The 18,291-nt window shown below is 33.8% G+C and overlaps 4 protein-coding genes across 7 annotated transcripts; 3 read left to right on the top strand and 1 right to left on the bottom strand.

Annotated features, from left to right (window-relative positions):
- Positions 1-4,699: 4,699 nt before the first annotated feature.
- LOC118061756 (pentatricopeptide repeat-containing protein At2g42920, chloroplastic) lies at positions 4,700-7,754 on the bottom strand. 3 transcript variants are annotated; one of them, XM_035075311.2, is made up of 2 exons: positions 5,943-7,754; positions 4,700-5,796 (listed from the first exon to the last, which is right to left on the bottom strand). In XM_035075311.2, exon 1 carries the CDS (start codon positions 7,695-7,697, stop codon positions 6,090-6,092), a length of 1,608 nt encoding a protein of 535 aa, XP_034931202.1. In that variant the 5' UTR covers positions 7,698-7,754; the 3' UTR covers positions 4,700-5,796; positions 5,943-6,089. The 3 variants fall into 3 exon arrangements, with proteins under 3 accessions (XP_034931202.1, XP_073265081.1, XP_073265082.1); XM_073408980.1 differs by having other exon boundaries at positions 4,700-5,787; XM_073408981.1 differs by having other exon boundaries at positions 4,700-5,754.
- LOC118061757 (AT-hook motif nuclear-localized protein 16) lies at positions 4,877-5,647 on the top strand. The gene has a single exon (XM_073408982.1). It carries the CDS (start codon positions 4,877-4,879, stop codon positions 5,645-5,647), a length of 771 nt encoding a protein of 256 aa, XP_073265083.1.
- A 2,360-nt stretch (positions 7,755-10,114) lies between the features above and the next one.
- LOC118061759 (uncharacterized) lies at positions 10,115-10,995 on the top strand. Its single transcript, XM_035075313.2, has 3 exons — positions 10,115-10,305; positions 10,386-10,430; positions 10,518-10,995. The coding sequence occupies exons 1-3, from the start codon at positions 10,222-10,224 to the stop codon at positions 10,818-10,820; spliced, it is 432 nt and encodes a 143-aa protein (XP_034931204.1). The 5' UTR covers positions 10,115-10,221; the 3' UTR covers positions 10,821-10,995.
- Positions 10,996-12,238: 1,243 nt separating this feature from the next.
- LOC118061760 (uncharacterized) lies at positions 12,239-17,659 on the top strand. 2 transcript variants are annotated; one of them, XM_035075315.2, is made up of 6 exons: positions 12,239-12,550; positions 12,738-13,088; positions 13,558-13,690; positions 14,289-14,783; positions 16,901-16,931; positions 17,059-17,659. In XM_035075315.2, the coding sequence occupies exons 3-6, from the start codon at positions 13,627-13,629 to the stop codon at positions 17,237-17,239; spliced, it is 771 nt and encodes a 256-aa protein (XP_034931206.1). In that variant the 5' UTR covers positions 12,239-12,550; positions 12,738-13,088; positions 13,558-13,626; the 3' UTR covers positions 17,240-17,659. The 2 variants fall into 2 exon arrangements, with proteins under 2 accessions (XP_034931206.1, XP_034931205.1); XM_035075314.2 differs by lacking the exons at positions 12,239-12,550; positions 12,738-13,088 and having other exon boundaries at positions 13,114-13,690.
- Positions 17,660-18,291: the final 632 nt, after the last annotated feature.

Here is an 18,291-nt window from a genome sequence, read left to right as displayed (position 1 = left end):
TCTGCAAGGGCTAAGGCTTGTTCACGCCATAATGGATAGTTTGTGGGACTGAGTTTAAGGGTGATAAAATTTCCAACGTTGAGTGAGAGTGAAATCATGGTTATTTGGAGGCTTATTTTTGAGATACTGGATTTAGCTGTGTTCACAAGAGGCTCTGATACCAAGAAGAAAAAATAGAACAGGAGGAAGAATGGGATGGACAATTCAGAATATGCTGAACGTGAACACAGCTAAAGAGGAATTAATGTTTACTTTTTGTTTCTTTCACCATACAAAATATTGAGGACCACGTCCTCTATTTAAACACAAACAAGGAGAGGTAATATATTAAATCTCCATGATATGCTCTTACAAGAATGGTAATTACATTAAAGCTATATTAATATTCCAAGATATGCTCTGCCAGGATATGCTCTGTTCTTATTTTGAATCCAAGATTTGTTCAATCAATTCGTTGAAGTTTCCTTAGCTGGTTGCACTACCGTAGCATGCTGGGTTGTTTCCATAGATACACCAATCTTCCTTCAACGTCTCTTTCCTTAGCTGTAGCATGAATTGTGGGAGTTACACCAATCTTCCTTCAACGTCTCTTTCCTTAGCTGTGGGAGTTTACAGCATGCTTGGTTGTGCCAATAGAAAGTAGAAAACAATTTTTGGTGGCGAGTAACTACTGAATCAGTACTTAAGCGGTTAGTGACTATTTATTCACATGGATACGAGGCTGGAATATGTGGAATCATTGTATATAAACTGCAGATTTCTGTTCTAAACAACGGATTAAATCTTTGTATATAAACGGAGATTTATGTTCTAAACAACGGATTAAATCTTTGATAATCCCAAGGGTGATGACCGTGTAAACAAAGGACAGAATTAAAAAACAAATTAGCAATTATAAGCTAAAAAAATATTTGAGCTTTGTTGTGAATTGTGTTGCTGTATCAGATGAAGAGATACATATTCAAGAACAGCAGTGCTTGGTATTGAAAAACATGAACCACATCTAAGGTGTTTGATAAAATATCTTTATATTATTTTATTAATTGCATGTCTTTAAATACATAAAAATATTTAACAAAACTTCCCTACTTATCAGCCATTAACTATAGTGAATAATGTACTGTCACTATCTCAACAACAATCTTAGAAAAACAAGAAATTTATTTTGATGAAATCAAAATAAAAATGAAATAAAAGAAAATAGACAACACTTGAACAAATATGAGTAACCCGATAAAACAAAATAATGAAATTAAAACAAATTGAAACACTAGAGTTAAAATGTCAATTGTCTAATAAGGTTGTTCGGGTTAACTAGCTAAGATATGAGTAACCCGATAAAAAAAATCATGAAATTTAAATATTTAAAAAAACCATTATCAAATTATAAGATGAAAAAAAAAATCTAATTTTTTTTTAATGGCTAGTCATTTGATTGAAAACACTAAATATAAAAAGCTATAAAGATAAATTTTTAATAAATCCTTGAAATTTGAGTAATTTAATCATTATATTATGTTTTTAAAATATAAAACATTAAATTATTTCTGATTAATTTTATAATAATTAATAAATCTTATAAAAAAATCATATTATCCCAATAACAAATTCATTGTATTTTAGTAATTATAATAGTGTTTCGTATTTAGTTACATGTGAATCCTCCTTGCAAATCCATTTTTTTTATTCACCAAATATCAAAATTACGTACTTTTTTTTATATATTTATTTTATTTTAAATTAGGTACTTTTTTTGTCCTATTATCTCTTGAAAAGATAATATGGTTTTTTAGACCTCATATATTTTTAAAAAGTATTTTTTTTATATATATAGTGAATTTTTTAGAAATTAAATTATTTTTTGATATTTAGTAGTATTATAAAAAAATAAGTTGGAAAACATTTTTTAGTGCCTAGTTATGCTATGGAAAATAAACTAAAAAAAAACTTATTAATGTTTTCTTTTTTGCAAGTTTATTAAAATAATGAGGAACAAATCTTACAAATTAAAAGGTTGAATGAGAATAAAATTGAAAAAAATTATAATTTCATAAACTATTTCAAATAAAATGAATAATAATTAAAGTAATAGAGATTAAATCTAACAGATAAAAAAAATTAAAAGATGTTGAAATTAAATAAATAATAATTACAATTTCATTAATTATTTCAAATAAAATAAGTAACAATAAAAAAAATAAAGACCAAATTTGATAGATAAAAAATTTCAATTAAAAAAAAATAAGAGAAAAACAAATAACAATCATAAGAATGAGATCCAAAATTGATATAAAAATAAAATTTTAAAAGATAAAATTGAAAAAAAAAATATTAGAACAAAATATATAAAACAATCAAAAGTTTAAGGATCAAATTTGATATAATCAGCAAATAATATAATATTTCTAATTTTTTCATAACTTTTAGAAAATGTTTTCCGTCCAAAATAAATAAATATATATATATATATTTTTTCTGAAAACTAAATCAAATTTGTTTTTACTAAAAATTATTGTTTATTAATTAATTTTTTAATAATAAATAAACATAAAAAAAATTAAAAATTATTTTGAAGAAAATTTCAATCACATAGGGCCTTAAACACCATCAGTTAAAAAAAGGTCCTCTCTAAAACCCGCCCGTACCAACAAATCTTACTTGAAATAATTAAAGATATTTTATGAATTATTTTTAAATTTTATTTTAAAAAAAAATAAATAAGAGAAATTTTAAATTAAAATATACTTATCATTCCGTTTCCTACTCGTAAGTATCTTTTAATTTAAAATTACTCTCCGACACTGTAAAAACTTTCCCCCCACCCCCACTGAAAATAAGAGCTTAAATTTTTTTCACTTTCTTGGGGGAGGGGGTTGTATGCTTTCCGTGTCAACAGATAACCGTTAGCATGTGAAGCGTGTCAAAACAGAAGGTTTGTTAGCTGTTTGGAATTTGTTGATGATTTCGCAAACACTGCTTATAAACTCTTACTTGATTAGCATAAAAGATCTTTTTCAGGTTGATTTTTAGTTGTTAGGGATTTGGGAATTAGTGTTTAACAGCTGCTGAAGGTTTTTTTTTTTTTTTTTTGCGTATTTCTGCTGCTTGGTTGTTGAGTTAATTACCGTCTGAATTATTTCTCTCTACATTATTACTGGCTTTCTATGTGCTGCATGAGATCGATAAGTACACTGATGGTTTTATTCATGCCTTGATTTTTATAGATTTTGTTTTTTAATATTATAGATTGCATTTCAACAGATGAAGGAGACACAAGAATCAAAGGTCTGGAGTAAAAACAATGGTTTTTGCGGAGCTAAAGTTGGTGGTGAATATAATGTTGGACATGTACCATCTCAAATCAGCTATGATGGTGTGTTTATTATCCTGAACAATGTCAGACGCATGTGGTGGCTGAATTGGTTATATTGAGTTGGATTTGAAATTGCATGTTCTTAATTTGTGAACTCGTGTCCTCCTAGCAGACCTTGGTAAAGCTGCATATAGGAAAGAGAATGGGCTGGGTGATCCACCGAGGCCTTCTTCATCAACTTTGATATGTTATGTGAAAACTGCAAATGAGCAGCCTTCATCCAACAGGTTAGTTCTGTTATGAATTCAAGTCAATTGATCCCTACTATGCATCTAAGGATTATCAATAACTAAACTAGAATATATCCGTACTTAATTGTATTCAATTTTATTTCTTATTATTCACGAGTGGTTTTGTTGGAGTAACTTACAAATGTTAACTAATTTGTCCAATAATTAGTCTCTGTGCTCTAAAATGATGTATTTATCTTCCCAGTCTGTGTTATGTCATTTTTCCTCTTGTTTCAGCCAGCAAATGTTTTCTAACTAGATCCTTAAAATCTAATTGTCAAGTTTAAACATTGAACAACACCATAGAAGTAAGTGCGCGCGCGCGCTGTTTCCATTTGATTTCTACTATGCATGAAATTGCTTTATTTTGTAGGATCTCACATGCATCTTTACTCATTTGCTTGAAATGGTATGAGATCAGAAGAAACTCATATTTGTGCCTTTGAGTGTCCAAGTTCCGACTGCCTTTCCTTTTGAAGTTTAATTTTGATAACAATATTCCTTATTTGCCAGTTACATGCTATGTTAGCATTTGAAACAGTGTATTATGGTATCTTTACAAGAATGAGAAAGGGAGAGTGTTTTGAGTCTTCTGAAAAGGGACAATTTTTTTCCAAATAGAGTATGGCATTGCCTCCCCAATTTAGAGGTTTGAAATTTTCATATCGATGAAAAGCAAGGAATTTCTATTTTTTTCCAAGAGGATGATTTGATTGCAACATTGCATTTGATCAGTGGTTAGGACCTTTCTGCCACCTTAGTTACTATCAGCTTTGTCCAATGGCTCCATACCCTTTTTTACCTAATTTACTGGGGCATGATGTCTGACTTTTGAGATGTGGCTTGCTAATGCGAATCCCCTCAATACGAAAGTCAGAGAAATGATTTAGCCTTTTTACCAAACATGCTGGCACCGTTTTTTTAACGGGGTTTCTTACTAATAGTTCCCTTGAAATTGACATGGAAATCTTCGAGTGGGTATCTTGTGATTAATTTATGACTTCCTGAAATGATTTCACATCAGCTTGATGTTTATGTGAGAAACAGGCATTTGCCCTGGAAGGCAATTGACGTGAAGGGCATGCCAGTTGGGAGGTAGGCAGGGTGAAGAACGCATATAAAGTATAAATAACTTAATTACAAGGTTGGTGTCACTTAACCTTCTCCTAATTCTGATCATTCTTTTGGTTTCATGCAATAAATTTATTCGCACAAATTCGGCTACTTAAACCCAGACACCGAGCACAGTTCTTGTGTATTCTTTTGTTTACGAATGGCTGGATATTCTGAGAGAATCATGGAACGAAACCATGAATCGGAGAAGGGTCATGACCGCAGACCGAACATGGAGGCCATGCTTATGGCTTCAAAGTTGCCGAAGGCAGTGCCGCCTATTTCTTCGGCACGCGGGGTTGAAACTCTCAGGCGTCCACGTGGAAGGCCAGCTGGCTCCAAAAATAAGCCAAAACCTCCTATTATTGTTACTCGAGAGAGTGCTAACGCACTCCGAGCCCATGCAATGGAGGTGAGCTCCGGCTGCGATGTGTGTGAGAGTTTGGCCAACTTTGCAAGAAGGAAGCAGCGTGGAATATCAGTGCTTAGTGGGAGCGGTTGTGTAACCAATGTGACCCTAAGACAACCAGCCTCGTCGGGGGCCATCGTGACCCTTCATGGGCGGTTTGAGATACTCTCACTGCTTGGATCTGTCTTGCCCCCACCTGCTCCACAGGGGATCACTGGACTAACCATCTACCTGGCAGGGGCTCAGGGGCAGGTTGTGGGTGGAGTTGTGGTTGGTGGCCTCATTGCTTCAGGCCCTGTTGTGATCATGGCTGCATCATTCATGAACGCGTCTTTTGATCGTTTGCCGTTGGATGAGGATGGAATCACTGCTGCTGTGCAGAATCAGCATTACCAAAACGGTCGTCGTCACCACCTTGATATCCCGGACTTGTACGGAATGCCACAGAAATTGCTCACCAATGGTGCTGTGACCCCTGAGATCTACTCTTGGGCACCAGAGCGAACCATGTCAAAATCCTAATTAGCAGCAAATCTTCTAGCCTCTCACATTGTCAAATCCTATTATTCTTCGATGTTGTGTCATTTCACTAATGTTTCCAGGCTTCCTTGTAAAAGCACTTCTCTATTCTGCTTGGCATGAACTCTTCTTTTTCCATCAGTCTAGAGTTCCTTGAAAACAGAGTGCATCGTCCATATACATACATACATATATATATAGAGAGAGGAACTTCTTTAGATGCGACTTTGGAATATTGCATGCGTTTAGATTAAAGAAAACATGCAAATGAGTGATAATTAAAATTGTAAGAAGCTACCTCATTCGATGATGACCAGATCTGTTCTTTCTTTCAACCCTGAGTTGCAGTGGAGTTCATCCACCTTGAACAAGAGAAATACTGAACTTAGGGGAACCGAAAGAACCTGTTTTCTGTCATGATAATCTTAATTGGTTCATATTAATCCTATCCCATCTCCTTTAACGCCAATCCCAGATCATCCAACGCATGGTAGATATCTTTGGATCTTGGATGCAGCCGTCCCCCGGCAACAAATTCATGAACCTCGCCATTCACTTCAATCAAACTACATCCAGGCTCTTTCTCCATCTGCTTCTCCTTCAAAGAGAGCCTTTGCTCAATTGCTTCTTCAAAATGATTATGAGCAGCATAAACGTTCGACAGAAGTACAAAACTTGAGCTCTCATTTGGATCCAACTCCTTTACACGCTTCGCCGCTCGTTTTGCCATCTCAATGTTTCCGTACTCCCTGCAGGAGGAGAGCAAAGACCCCCATATAATGGCATCTGGGTTTGCTGGCATGCTTCTTATTAGCTCTTCTGCCTCTTCGAGGAGTCCTGCTCTGCCTAGAACATCAACCATGCAGCTATAATGTTTTATCGATGGCTTCATCTTGTATGTTTCTGACATTAACAAGAAATAGTCCTTTGCCCTGTCCACCATCCCAGCGTGACTACAAGCTGTCAGGACTCCTATAAAACTAACATGATCCGGTTTGAGATTTGAAGACTCGAGCGTTGAAAATAATCGGACTGCTTCATCCCCACGGCCACTCATAGCTAGGCCTAAAATTAGGGAGTTCCAGCAAGATAATCCTTTCTTGGGGGCACTCTTGAACACTTGAAGAGCCTTATCTATGCTTCCACACTTGGAATACATGTCTATAATCGCTGTAATAACAATAGAGTTCAATGCAAAATTGTTCTTCACTATATAATCATGAATCCATTCTCCCTGTCTCAGTGCTCCTAAGCAAGCACAAGCATTTAACAAGCTCACCATTGTAAATTCACTAGGCTTAATCCCCTCCTCTTGCATTCTGCTAAAGAGCTCCATTGCCTCAAAGAACCTGCCTTGCCTCACATACCCACTAATCATAGAATTCCATGACACTGTATTCCTCAACAACATCTTATCAAACAAACTCCTGGACTTATCAATCTCTCCACATTTAGCAAGCCCTATGATCATCGTATTCCATGTAACAACATCAAATCCCGTAGCTCCATCAAAAATTCTCTGAGCTTCACCCAAAAACCCACAATTTACATACATATACAAGATTGTATTTTGTATAAACTGATCATTTTCAAGTCCCAGTTTTATCACTCTGCCATGAAGCTGAGCACCTTCGTGGGCTAGACCAAGTTGAGCATAAGCCTTGAAAACTGAAGGATAAGTCAGCCTTTGAGGTTGAGTAGTTGGGGAAGTGAACATCATGTCAATAAATAAAGAGATTGCATTGTGTGGAGTTGAGCTTTGAGAGAAGCCTCTGATAATAGTGTTCCATACAAAAAGGTTTGGGTTTCGTATTTGTGTGAAGACTAAGTAGGCATAGTTGATGTCACCTGCAGGAGAGGTACAGAAGGCCAGAACACGGCTAGCAGCAATGGGGTCTTTCGCTAGGCCAGTTTTTATGAGTTGGGCATGGATTTTTTGAAGGTCTTTCATTGAAGTGCAATTTTTTTCTAGCATGTAGAGGTAAGGCTGGTCTGAGATGAATTTGGATATGGAAGCCGGTGATGGAATTAGGGAGCAACAACATGGTATCATTTTCTATGGTTCTTGTTTAACACTCTGTTTTTTTCTCTTACCGAATGCCGCGTTATCCCTTTTCTGTGCAGGGAAGACAGCGGAATGGATCCGTTGTCTGAGGTCAATAGGCCCATTAGCTAACTCTACCACGGAGAGGCATGGATCCGTTGGTTGAAGAAAAATGTGGGCCTCAATGCTTTTTATTGAACCATGGGCTTTACATGCAATGAATCTCTGGCCCACTCCACTATCATTTGTTTGTATATCTTCGGTATTTGTACTCTTATTAACAAAAACTAAATGAAACATCTTGCCAACAAAACACTATATATAAACCTCGTGTTAGAATTTTTCGAGTTTGTAAATATTAAGATTTTTATTTGAAAAATAAAATAGGTAAAATTAAACTGATGAATTTTCATGTTAATAATAAAATATATATATATATATATGTAAAACTATGTTAAATTAAAAATTAGACAGATTGATAAGACAAGATACCTTGCAAAATGAACAAACCAAATTATTAAAATGAAGGGTATTATTGTCCTTAAGGGATAAAAATTATAAATATATTTTAGACTCTGTTTAGGAACGCGGTGCAAACCGCGTTTCCAAAAAATTCAATTTTTTATTTTTTATTAAAATTTAATATGATTTGTATATTTTGGATCGTTTTGATGTACTGATATCAAAAATGATTTTTTTAAACATAAAAAAACATTATTGGCATTTATTTTGGCATGAAAAGTTATTTAAAAAACAATCGTTGTTATACTGTTAAACATATTCTTAGAAGCCAAGAAAAGCGAACGGTATAAAGAAGAAGAGGAATATTTTTTTTTTTCAAATTTCTTCAATATTGTACCTAAATTCACATCTCCATACAATAATTAATGGGTAATAAGAGACTAGAAGGAGATTAGGCTAAGAAAAAAAAAACCTAGAGGATTTTGGCATGAAAAGTGACAAGTTTGGGAGGAAAATTTAAGAGGGAAGAAAAACTTGTTTCAATACTTTCTTTTCTTCCCTGGACAAAATATTGAAGGGGGGCAATTTCACTATCCATTGTTATTGTTATAATGTAATGACTATCATTCCCAAAACAAAATATTGAAGGGGGTGTTTCAGTTTTTTATTGGTGACCTATTTGTCATTAAAGATTCGTCAAGAGTAAAAATAACTTTTTTAATTTTTGAAACAATAAAACAACTCTAATACCTTTTAAATCAATCTTTATTAAGTGATGATATTTACATTTTTTTTTTTAATTTCTAAAGCACCTTAAAAGGGCATATTTAGCCTTGGAACCTGAAATTTAAACAATGGACCTATGGGACTTTTGATCTTTTTAGTATGGTTTTCTAATTAATTTCATAATCATCGAGGGGTAGTTAGGTTTTTTTTAATCTAATTAATTAAAATTAAATTTGAAAAAGTTGTTTGCGTGTGTCAGTATATCTGGGTGCTCATCATTGAAGTGTTGTGTATGGAGTCTCCCGGTGGCCAAACTCATAATTTTATCATGTTGTTGGAAGCATCGCTACGTTCACTTCTTACGTGTTATTTGAGGTGTGATAGTTTGTCGCCAACGAGCATTTTCTTTTCTTTTCTCTCATCCCATAAATAATACAACTTAGTTTCTTTTATTTTTTGGTATTTTGGTTTTAGTCCTTATTCTTTTGATATCTAGATGTTATTTTTTAAACCTTTTATATAAATTTTTTTTTTTATTTAGTCTTTCAATTCCAATTTGTCATGTTTTTTTTTTTTTTCAATTCAATCCTTATTTTATTTATTTATAATGTTTTCCTTGTTTTTTTTTTCTGTAAAAATATTATTAGTTTTCAGTTTCATTATTTTAATCCACGTTTATGATGTATTAATTTAATTTTTTTTTTATTTTTTTTCTTTTGTTTAAATTATTTTTCATTTCAATTTACCATCCTATAAAAAAAACTGAGTTGCCTTGTAATTTATTTTTTTTATTTTGATTTCATCTTTATTCTTTTAATTTTTTTAATCTTAGTTTCTTTTATTAATTAATTTTTTTTCTAATTTCATCATTTTCAATATAAATATAATTTTATTTTTTTTCTCTTTGTTTAACTTACAATTATTTTTCCTTGTTTTTTTTGTTATAAAATAATATATTTGAAGTCTTATTTAATAATTTAAATTTCTGAATTGAGATGATAATTTAATATAACATCAAAGATTTAATGATGCAAGTGATTATAATTTAGATTTTATTATCTCTATTTTATTTAATAAATTAGAAATAAAAAAATTTTAAATTTTAAATTCAATTTATTTCAAATTTTAATTAAAATGTTTCCATTAAAACAACAGGCATTACGTGCCGGCTCGTGAGCCAGCACCCCCAGGGAGAATCTTCTTGAACCATCTGGTGTATATAGCCTGCCATTTGCCAAACAGTATAAAAAAGAGCGGTTTGTAAAATTAGATTAGAAGGCTTTCTAAAATCGGAGAAATTAAAATCGATAGATAGAGAGAGTGCAGCAGCAAAGAAAGAAGAAAAATGAGGACGATTTCTCTCGAAGATTATCTCCATTTTTTTCTATCTCACAAGCAATTCGGTCTCTCCCCCAATTTCCTCAATCAGGTAAGCGCTCTCTCATTTTCTGCATTGATTGATCTTGGTTTTGATTTTCGTGTACGTTAATGTTCGTTCTATTTTTTCAGATTATTCGCATGCACGGCTTCAAGAAAATCCATAAAGTCTCTCAGGTTCAAATCCAACACACTAATTGGTTTCTGATTTTGAATTTCTGTGCTTAAATTAAGCTATGCTTTCTGTCATAAATCCACGAGCAGAAGGTGTTGATAGATGCGGTGGATAAAATAGATCTGGCGAATCTGTCACGCTCCACAGTGAAAGAGAAAAACGAAATATCGTCATGCACATTGATGAACACGGAGGACATCGTGGCGGACTTGAACAAGCTCGACTGGCAGGAGTGCCGCGTCACTTCCATCCAATCTCTCATCGCAAAATCAGATCTCCAAGGTGTAGCAGGAGGAGGAGGCAAGAAGAAGAGGAAGAGGAAGAGAGGTAGTAGCAGTGCAAGAGGTGCTGCTGCTACTGATGCTCTATCTACTACTACGGCTCTTGTTTGATTCTCTCAAACTTCCTACTCCTGGTACCACTACTGTCATCACGGAGTAATCGCTTTATTTCCTTTTCTTCAGCTAAATGATTCTGAATGCATAGCATAACAATAGAAAATGGACCTTTAATTTCAAGCAGATTATATTACTATTTTCAATTTCAATATATAAGCATGTTAAGTAATTACAGTTATGTATATGCAACTTCATGTGATACACAGAAACCATTTTTTTTTTTTTTTTATAATAATTCCACTACCTGTATTTGGCAGAAAACAGAGATCATGGGTAAACAAATGAGGAAAGTAAGGTAGAAGCACAAAACTACTGGACATTTGTTGCATTCAAAAAACATTTGAATTTTTTTATATATTTTTAAATTAGTTCAAATATCAAAATTAAATTTTAAAAAATATAAAATTATTACAAAATAAATTATGTTAATATATTTTTAAATAAAAACATCACATATAAATTCTAAATTAAAAGATGTTTTGCTTCTGTTAGGGTTAGCCGTGGGCTTGACTCGATGTGAGTCTGAGACCGAGACCCACTGATATCTTGGGTTTTCCTTACCCACTTATTTCCTGGACTGGGCTATGGGGAAGTACGGATTGGGCCTAGAATTCACCCAGCCCACCACCTTAAATAACATTATCTAAAACGGCAATCATAGCTTTAAAAATCTTCTCCTAACTCGAGCAACAATAGGTGAGATTTCTCTTTATCACGACGCCTGGAACGTACAAAGTGACTAGGAGAGATATGGGTATGCCAATTTCAAGACTAGTCCACATTTAAAAGATAGTTTTGAGATAGCTATAGCAATTATGATGAAACAATAATGATTGCTCTTTTTAAATTTTATGCTTAAATTGTCGCCATGGAACACATGGCCGCTTAAAATAACATAGCAAGAGAGCAACAATCAAGAAGCGACTTTATTTGCACTAGGAAAAACAAGGAGAAAAGGAGGAGTCTAGGAATATCATATAGTGCGTAGACATCCAATTGGTCAAAAGAGCAACCTCAGGATAGACTTCTGGACTGCTCACCTTTTGCTTTTCAAGACCAATTTTTAGTTTTCTTAACGTCCAAATTTAGTTATAAAAAATCTTGTTGTATTTTATTTTAAAAAATTATTTTTAATATTAAAACATCAAAACAATTTAAAAATATAAAAAATTAAAATTTTACACAAACCCTATTTGGAATGGAATATCAAACTAGGGTTAGCTAGAACAAGGAAAACCCTCCGAGTCCTTGCTATTTTCCCTTATCCACCAGCTAGTGTTTTTCTTCTTTTTCCCTAACTTTCTGGTTTAAACAAGGACCTCGTCATGTTCATCCTTGACTTATTCCTATAATTTCTCTCCCTTTTTTTTTCCCCACGCTTTGCTCCAGGGGTGTATTTTCCCAAATGATTTTTTGGACTTTTAGCCACTTTCAAATGAATCGATGGGGTTCCACGAAAGAAAGAAAGAAGCTTTTTAAGTCGGGGCAATGGGGAAAGCCACAACCTCTCTGGACAAAGGCAGAGACCATTGCCCTACTACTTGACATAGAAGCGACTCCACTGGTTTTTCGAAAAGCAAAATAAACTATGAGAGACCTTGAAGCGGTGGCTTCAACCACATGATCCACATAGCTCCTGTGGCAAGGTCTGATCACTCTAGGCCAAAAGAAGTAGGAAAAAAAAAAAAAAGAGATGCTTTTAGAGCTCTTCACAAGATTAATTGGTAATAAAACTCAATTGTCATCGGTTTGTCCTGCTTGATTTTTTGTTTTTCTTAATGTTTTTCCTCTGCAGTAATAAGAACCTTGCTTAGGCTTTTCTGCATAGCATCAGTATACCTTATGCACCACTGTTTACAAACAGGGAATCATTATCTGTTTCCATACATGTTGAAGTGAGAAATTTGACAGGTTCGTGTCGCCATGAAGAATAAGAAATGAAAAGCACATTCTTTCTATGTGGCTGGCAGTCTTGATCAAGAACAACCCAACAAGAAACTGTAGCAAATACTTTTTTTTTAGGTCTTTAACCCACCAAAAAGCAGGGATCGGGGGAGAGAATACTTGAGTATCACTCATACCACTTCGGTTGATCCAAGCTCATCCCTCAGAAGGTCATCAGTGGGGCAGTCCACCTCGCGCTGTGCTCTCTCTCTCTCTCCCTCTCTCTTTATACAGCATCTGAGGGGGCACCAAGGCGAGCACAAAGACATGCAGCGCCTGTCTTGCTTAGCTAAGAAAGCTTACAGGACATAATTGAAGGTTGGCCTTGCTCTCATTATTTATGAAACACTAAAAGAAGAAGATAACAGCCCAATAAAAATAAAACAAAAGGCAAAATGTAGACATCATCGTCATCATTATAACCATCACTTACCAGCCCACACACCGAGCCTAAATCCCAAAACAATTCTCTTCCTTTACTTCTTTTTCAACCTTCTTCTCACCTTTTCCCTCTTTTTTTGTTCCATCTCTTGCTTGTGAACCCTCCTCTACACCCGTCTCCTTTCTCAAGTCTCCCTCTACAAACACATACATTACACCCTCCCTCCCTCCCTCCTTCCCTCTCTCCATCTCTCTCTCTCTCTCACAAGAGGGTACTTATTCCACAAAATATATGTTCTTTACACAGCACAAACGATGCAAAATCCTCTCTTTTCAACAAGATCATTGATGCTTCTGTAATTTAACATTTGTTTGCTTCTTTTCCCTTTCTTTGCTTTGAATAAAGGGTAAACTCATTGGATAAATACATCAAAGAAGAGAAGAAGAAGAAGAAGAGGGTTGGGGGTTTAAGCCCATGGGTGGCAGAGTCATCTACTCCCTAATGTTTTGCTTACTCGGTCTCTTCCTTTCTTCATCAGGTGATGGTTTACTCTCTCATGCTTGGAATTTCTCTATTGCAGAACCAATATTGTCTCACAACTTCTCTTCCATCAGGCCAAGGAAGCAACGATTTCACATTACTGGTTTTTTCTTTTCTTAATACATTGCTGATTTTCTTATTTTCCTGTTAACTCAAGCATGGATATCCAGGATTACATTTCAGAAACAAGATGGGTTTTCTTTTTTGATGAATGAGCCTTTGCTTTGATTTTTCATCTGCTCATTCAAGTTCTTGTTCTGTTGTTGGTTCTCTGGAGTCAAACTTCATCTACTTTTTTGTCTCAATCATGGTTCTTGTTCAATTTCAAACTTGTCCTTCTCTTCTTTTTTTTCTTGTCAATTATTAAACATGTTGGCCTACTCTAGCTGGACATTCATGTTGCACTGTAAATTACCTATCCACTCACGACTTTAGGGTTCAGCCTAGTCGGTGAATTTTGGAACCATGCACACACTAACCAATGCCTAGATGTCAAGTTTGAAATAGTGTGAACAGGATTTGCTGAGGACTCCTGCTTTCCAATCACACGTTACACAATGGAAGCTTAACTTTACTCTTGATGATTTTAAATCCAGGTTCAAGTGTTACAAAAAGGTTAGCAAATGAGAATAGTAAACGAGCAGGCCATGGAACAAAACAGGTTGTAGTCCTTGTGAATTCTATTTCCGGCAGCCAAAAGGACATCACCACCCCAATAACCACTGTTCCCACAATAATTCCCACCACATCGACTCCCCTGATAAACCCAAATTCAGACCCCGATTCCACATCGCCCGCTACCATTACGCCAATGGTAACCCCAACGTCAACAACATCACCTGTGTCTGCAGGAGCTAGCTGGTGTATTGCTAGCCCAAGTGCATCACCAACAGCGTTACAAGTTGCTTTGGATTATGCTTGTGGCTATGGCGGTGCTGATTGCTCAGCAATTCTACCTGGTGGAAGTTGTTACAATCCAAACACTGTTCATGACCATGCCTCCTATGCATTCAACAGCTATTATCAGAAGAATCCAGTGCCCAGCAGCTGTAATTTTGGAGGAACTGCTGCTACCACTAGCACTAATCCAAGTAAGTTGTGTCTTCTATCGTGCCATATCCATTTATTGTTCATGTCACGTGTTGATGATTAAGTTATAAATTAGTCCCTCTTAATTTTTAAAAAAGAGCTCAATAGTCCCTCTAGTTTCCAAAACTAACAACCAGTCCCTTGACTATTGCTAGTCATTCTTAATTTAATATTACTTTGTTTCAAGAAATATATTTTTCTCATTAATCTCTCCATGATATCTATTTATTTTTTCAACTTCTTAAAACGAAAAAAATAAAAGAAATTGAAAATGGACGAAAAAGGAACTAAATAATTAGTTTTTAAAATAAAAGAGACCAATCAGTTCATTTCTTGAAACCTTTTCCCCTTTAACACCTGAATTACGCTCGTCCTGCTCTTTCTTTCTTTCTTTCTTTTTCATGAACGATCAATGCTAAATTTCGGGTCGCACTCTTGTCCCTCTAACTTTGCCACTCACCTGTAAGTATCGGTCTAAAAGGTTTCGGGGGATTCGGCTTCTTTATTCCTTATTCTGAAAAAAAAAAAAAAAAAAACAGAGAAAAGCGACGCTTTTTGCCTGTTTCGGACCGGACCAAATTCACTTTACTGTTTTTTTTTTTTTTTCTTAATGCTTAACTCCGCAGTCGGTTTATAAATTTGATTGAGTTCTTTTATTAAATTAGTTAGTTTAAAACATGGATAATTTCTCAATTTATTAGGTGAATTTCTTAGAATTAATTTTTTTTAATCCTAAATCCAATCAGTCATCATTAAATTGATCGATTATTAATAATAGGGTTAAAATAGGTTTTTTAACCGATATTATTAATAATAATTAACCTTGAATTATTAATTATTTTTGTTAAAACAAAGTAGTGTTTCATTTATTTATTTTTAAGATCCTTGATATTGACTTGAATGGATTTACTCGTATCAATCAGATTACTAAAAATCTACTTTAATATATGTACTGAATGATTTAACTAGCTAGAAACTTTACCGAAGTCTAAATTAGTGCCTAAACTAATTTTTTCAAAGTCCCTAAACTAATTTTTTCATAATAGATCTCAATTGCATTTCCATACATATTTGTCAAAATTCCTGTCTAGATCATAATGGAAAAAAAATGATATTGTTATTTGAAGTGAATTTAGAGGTTTGGAGTGTGGTTATAGTTGTTTTTTTTAAAAAAATTTTATTAAAAGAATATATTAAAATAATATATTTTTTATTTTTAAATAATTATTTTTATATTAAAGCATGAAAATATTTTAAAAACACTTAAAAAATTATTAATCCAAGTAAAGAAAAAAATAAAATAAATTTTAATATTTTAAAAATATTTTTAAAATATAAAAACAAAAAGAATCTATAATCAAAAGGTACAACGGCCCGAGCGACCAGACTTGACATAAATGTAGCCACTGGAGCTAGAAGATTAACTTCAAAAAAAAGTTTAGCCAAACCCTGGATAATCAATTATTTTTTAAAATCAGTTTAATTTTTTATTTTTTTTAAAGATTCCTAATGTTAACTTGACTAAGTTTGTTTGAATGGATATGCCTAATTGATCAGATTACTAAAAAATTGATCTAATGTATTGAATGATTTAACTAGAAACTTGACTGAAATCAAACTTTGAGTCCTGAATTTCTTGAATCACTGGGTTTAATAATTATGCATTAAAGAATAGAAATTACATGTCAACTAGTTATTAGTTGCCGATGGACATTGTTATGTTGATACTGAGTATCTTGTTGGATTCAATTAAAAAGAGTGATGTTTTGAGTCTAGGGTTTCCCGAGTTAACTAATCAGACGAGTTATAATAACCCCACGTCTAAGAGGATAGAAATGACATGTGAACTCACCTCCAGCTCACTACATCTCGAGGGAATTATTTTGGAGGACGTCGAGGGGGCAGGCTAGCTAGAAAAAGATTATGATTTGGGTCGCTTTATCGAGGTCGTTGAAAAACAGCTAAAGTGTATCTTTTTACTGCCGCTCAAGCTACTTTTAGCGGCCTTTTACAGACGCATGTCAGTCGTCAGATTTGTGGATTAGCTGTGCTCAGATTTATTCTTTATTATTATTATTTACTTTGCTAGAGCTCTTATTTATATTCAATACAATTTCAGGTACTGGGACATGTCAGTTTCCGTCCACTAGGTAATGTTTCTTACCGCCTCCACTTTTTGTCTCCTTTTCACCTTGAAAAAAAAAAAACAAAACAAAAAAAGCTTTCTGCTGGTTGATCCTTTTTTACTTCTCATCTGGATTTGGAATTGTTTTGCAGCACAAGCTCGTCGGTCTTGAACACCACAAACTCAAATGGTGCGACTGTTTATGGTGCAGTGCCTTCGAATCCTGCCCCATCGGTAGCTTCCAAAATTAACGAGAAACCACATTTTATGTCTCTGACATTTATCATTTTGTTGCTGGCTAAATTAACATCAACTCTGGGCTACAGGGGATAAACTTACTCGATTTGTTGCATTTATCGTCATGTTGCTGGCTAAATGTCGATCTCTGACATTTGTAGATGGTGATATACTGATCTGTTGCTTGCCCTGCTTGCTAGCTAGTCTATGCTTTTTAGGAGACTAGTGAGCAGCTCATGTGCAGGAATGCTGAATGCTACGGGGCATAATCTCTTGCCCTACTTTTTTGGTTACGAATTGTATTTGATCTGTAAATTAGTTGCTAGTAGTGATCATATGAAGGGAGGTGGTGTAGAGAAAGAAATTGCATTTTGATGGTGGAGGTTTTTTGTGCTGGTAGAAACAAGCAAGAGGAACTTGCTCTTCTTTTTGCAGTGTTAGAGATTTGGCTTTTTTTTTTCTTTATGTTTTTGTTGATGATGAGAATGAAAAATTAACTTTGTTCGTTCGCTAAAATGCTTTCTTGCTGTTAATTCTTCTGGGAAAAAGGTCAAGTTCTTGGATAAATGATACCAGATCTCTCGGCTCTCGTAACCTTAGCCTTGCATTTTCACGTCAGTTCTTGAAGAAATTTACCCGTCTTCAAAACTGGATTCATTAACTCAGTGGTATGCTTGGCAGTGATTTTTATTTTGTTTTATTTTTATAAATTATGATAATTTTTATGCTTTTTCTAATATATATTTTAGTTATCTAGCTCTAACAGTTAAAACTCCAGCTCTAATTGTTACAATTCTATATTTTTTTAAGGTGTTGAAAAATAAAAAAAAAATTAATATACTCAATCCATGGATATCTATGATTTTTAATAAAAATTCATGTCCAGCTTAATATATTCAATATGCTATAGTTCAAAAAAATTAAATAAACTGAGTCTATTTTATAAAATATTTAAAATTAGATTGATTATAATTATAAATTAAAATCAAATTCTTTATATCAAGAACACCCCTAGGAACTTTAATCATGTTATTTTGTAATTATTTTTAGGAGTAACTAGTTTATCAATTTCTTCTTACAACATGCTAGTTAATAAAAAAAGATTCAAGATTAAACGCCATTGGAATCCAAATTAAATGATTTTGTTA

This window comes from Populus alba, chromosome 5 (genome assembly GCF_005239225.2).
Source record: "Populus alba chromosome 5, ASM523922v2, whole genome shotgun sequence".
Taxonomy (NCBI): domain Eukaryota; kingdom Viridiplantae; phylum Streptophyta; class Magnoliopsida; order Malpighiales; family Salicaceae; genus Populus; species Populus alba.
The sequence above is the reverse complement of the archived record's forward strand: the minus strand, read 5'-3'. Positions and strand labels throughout refer to the sequence as shown.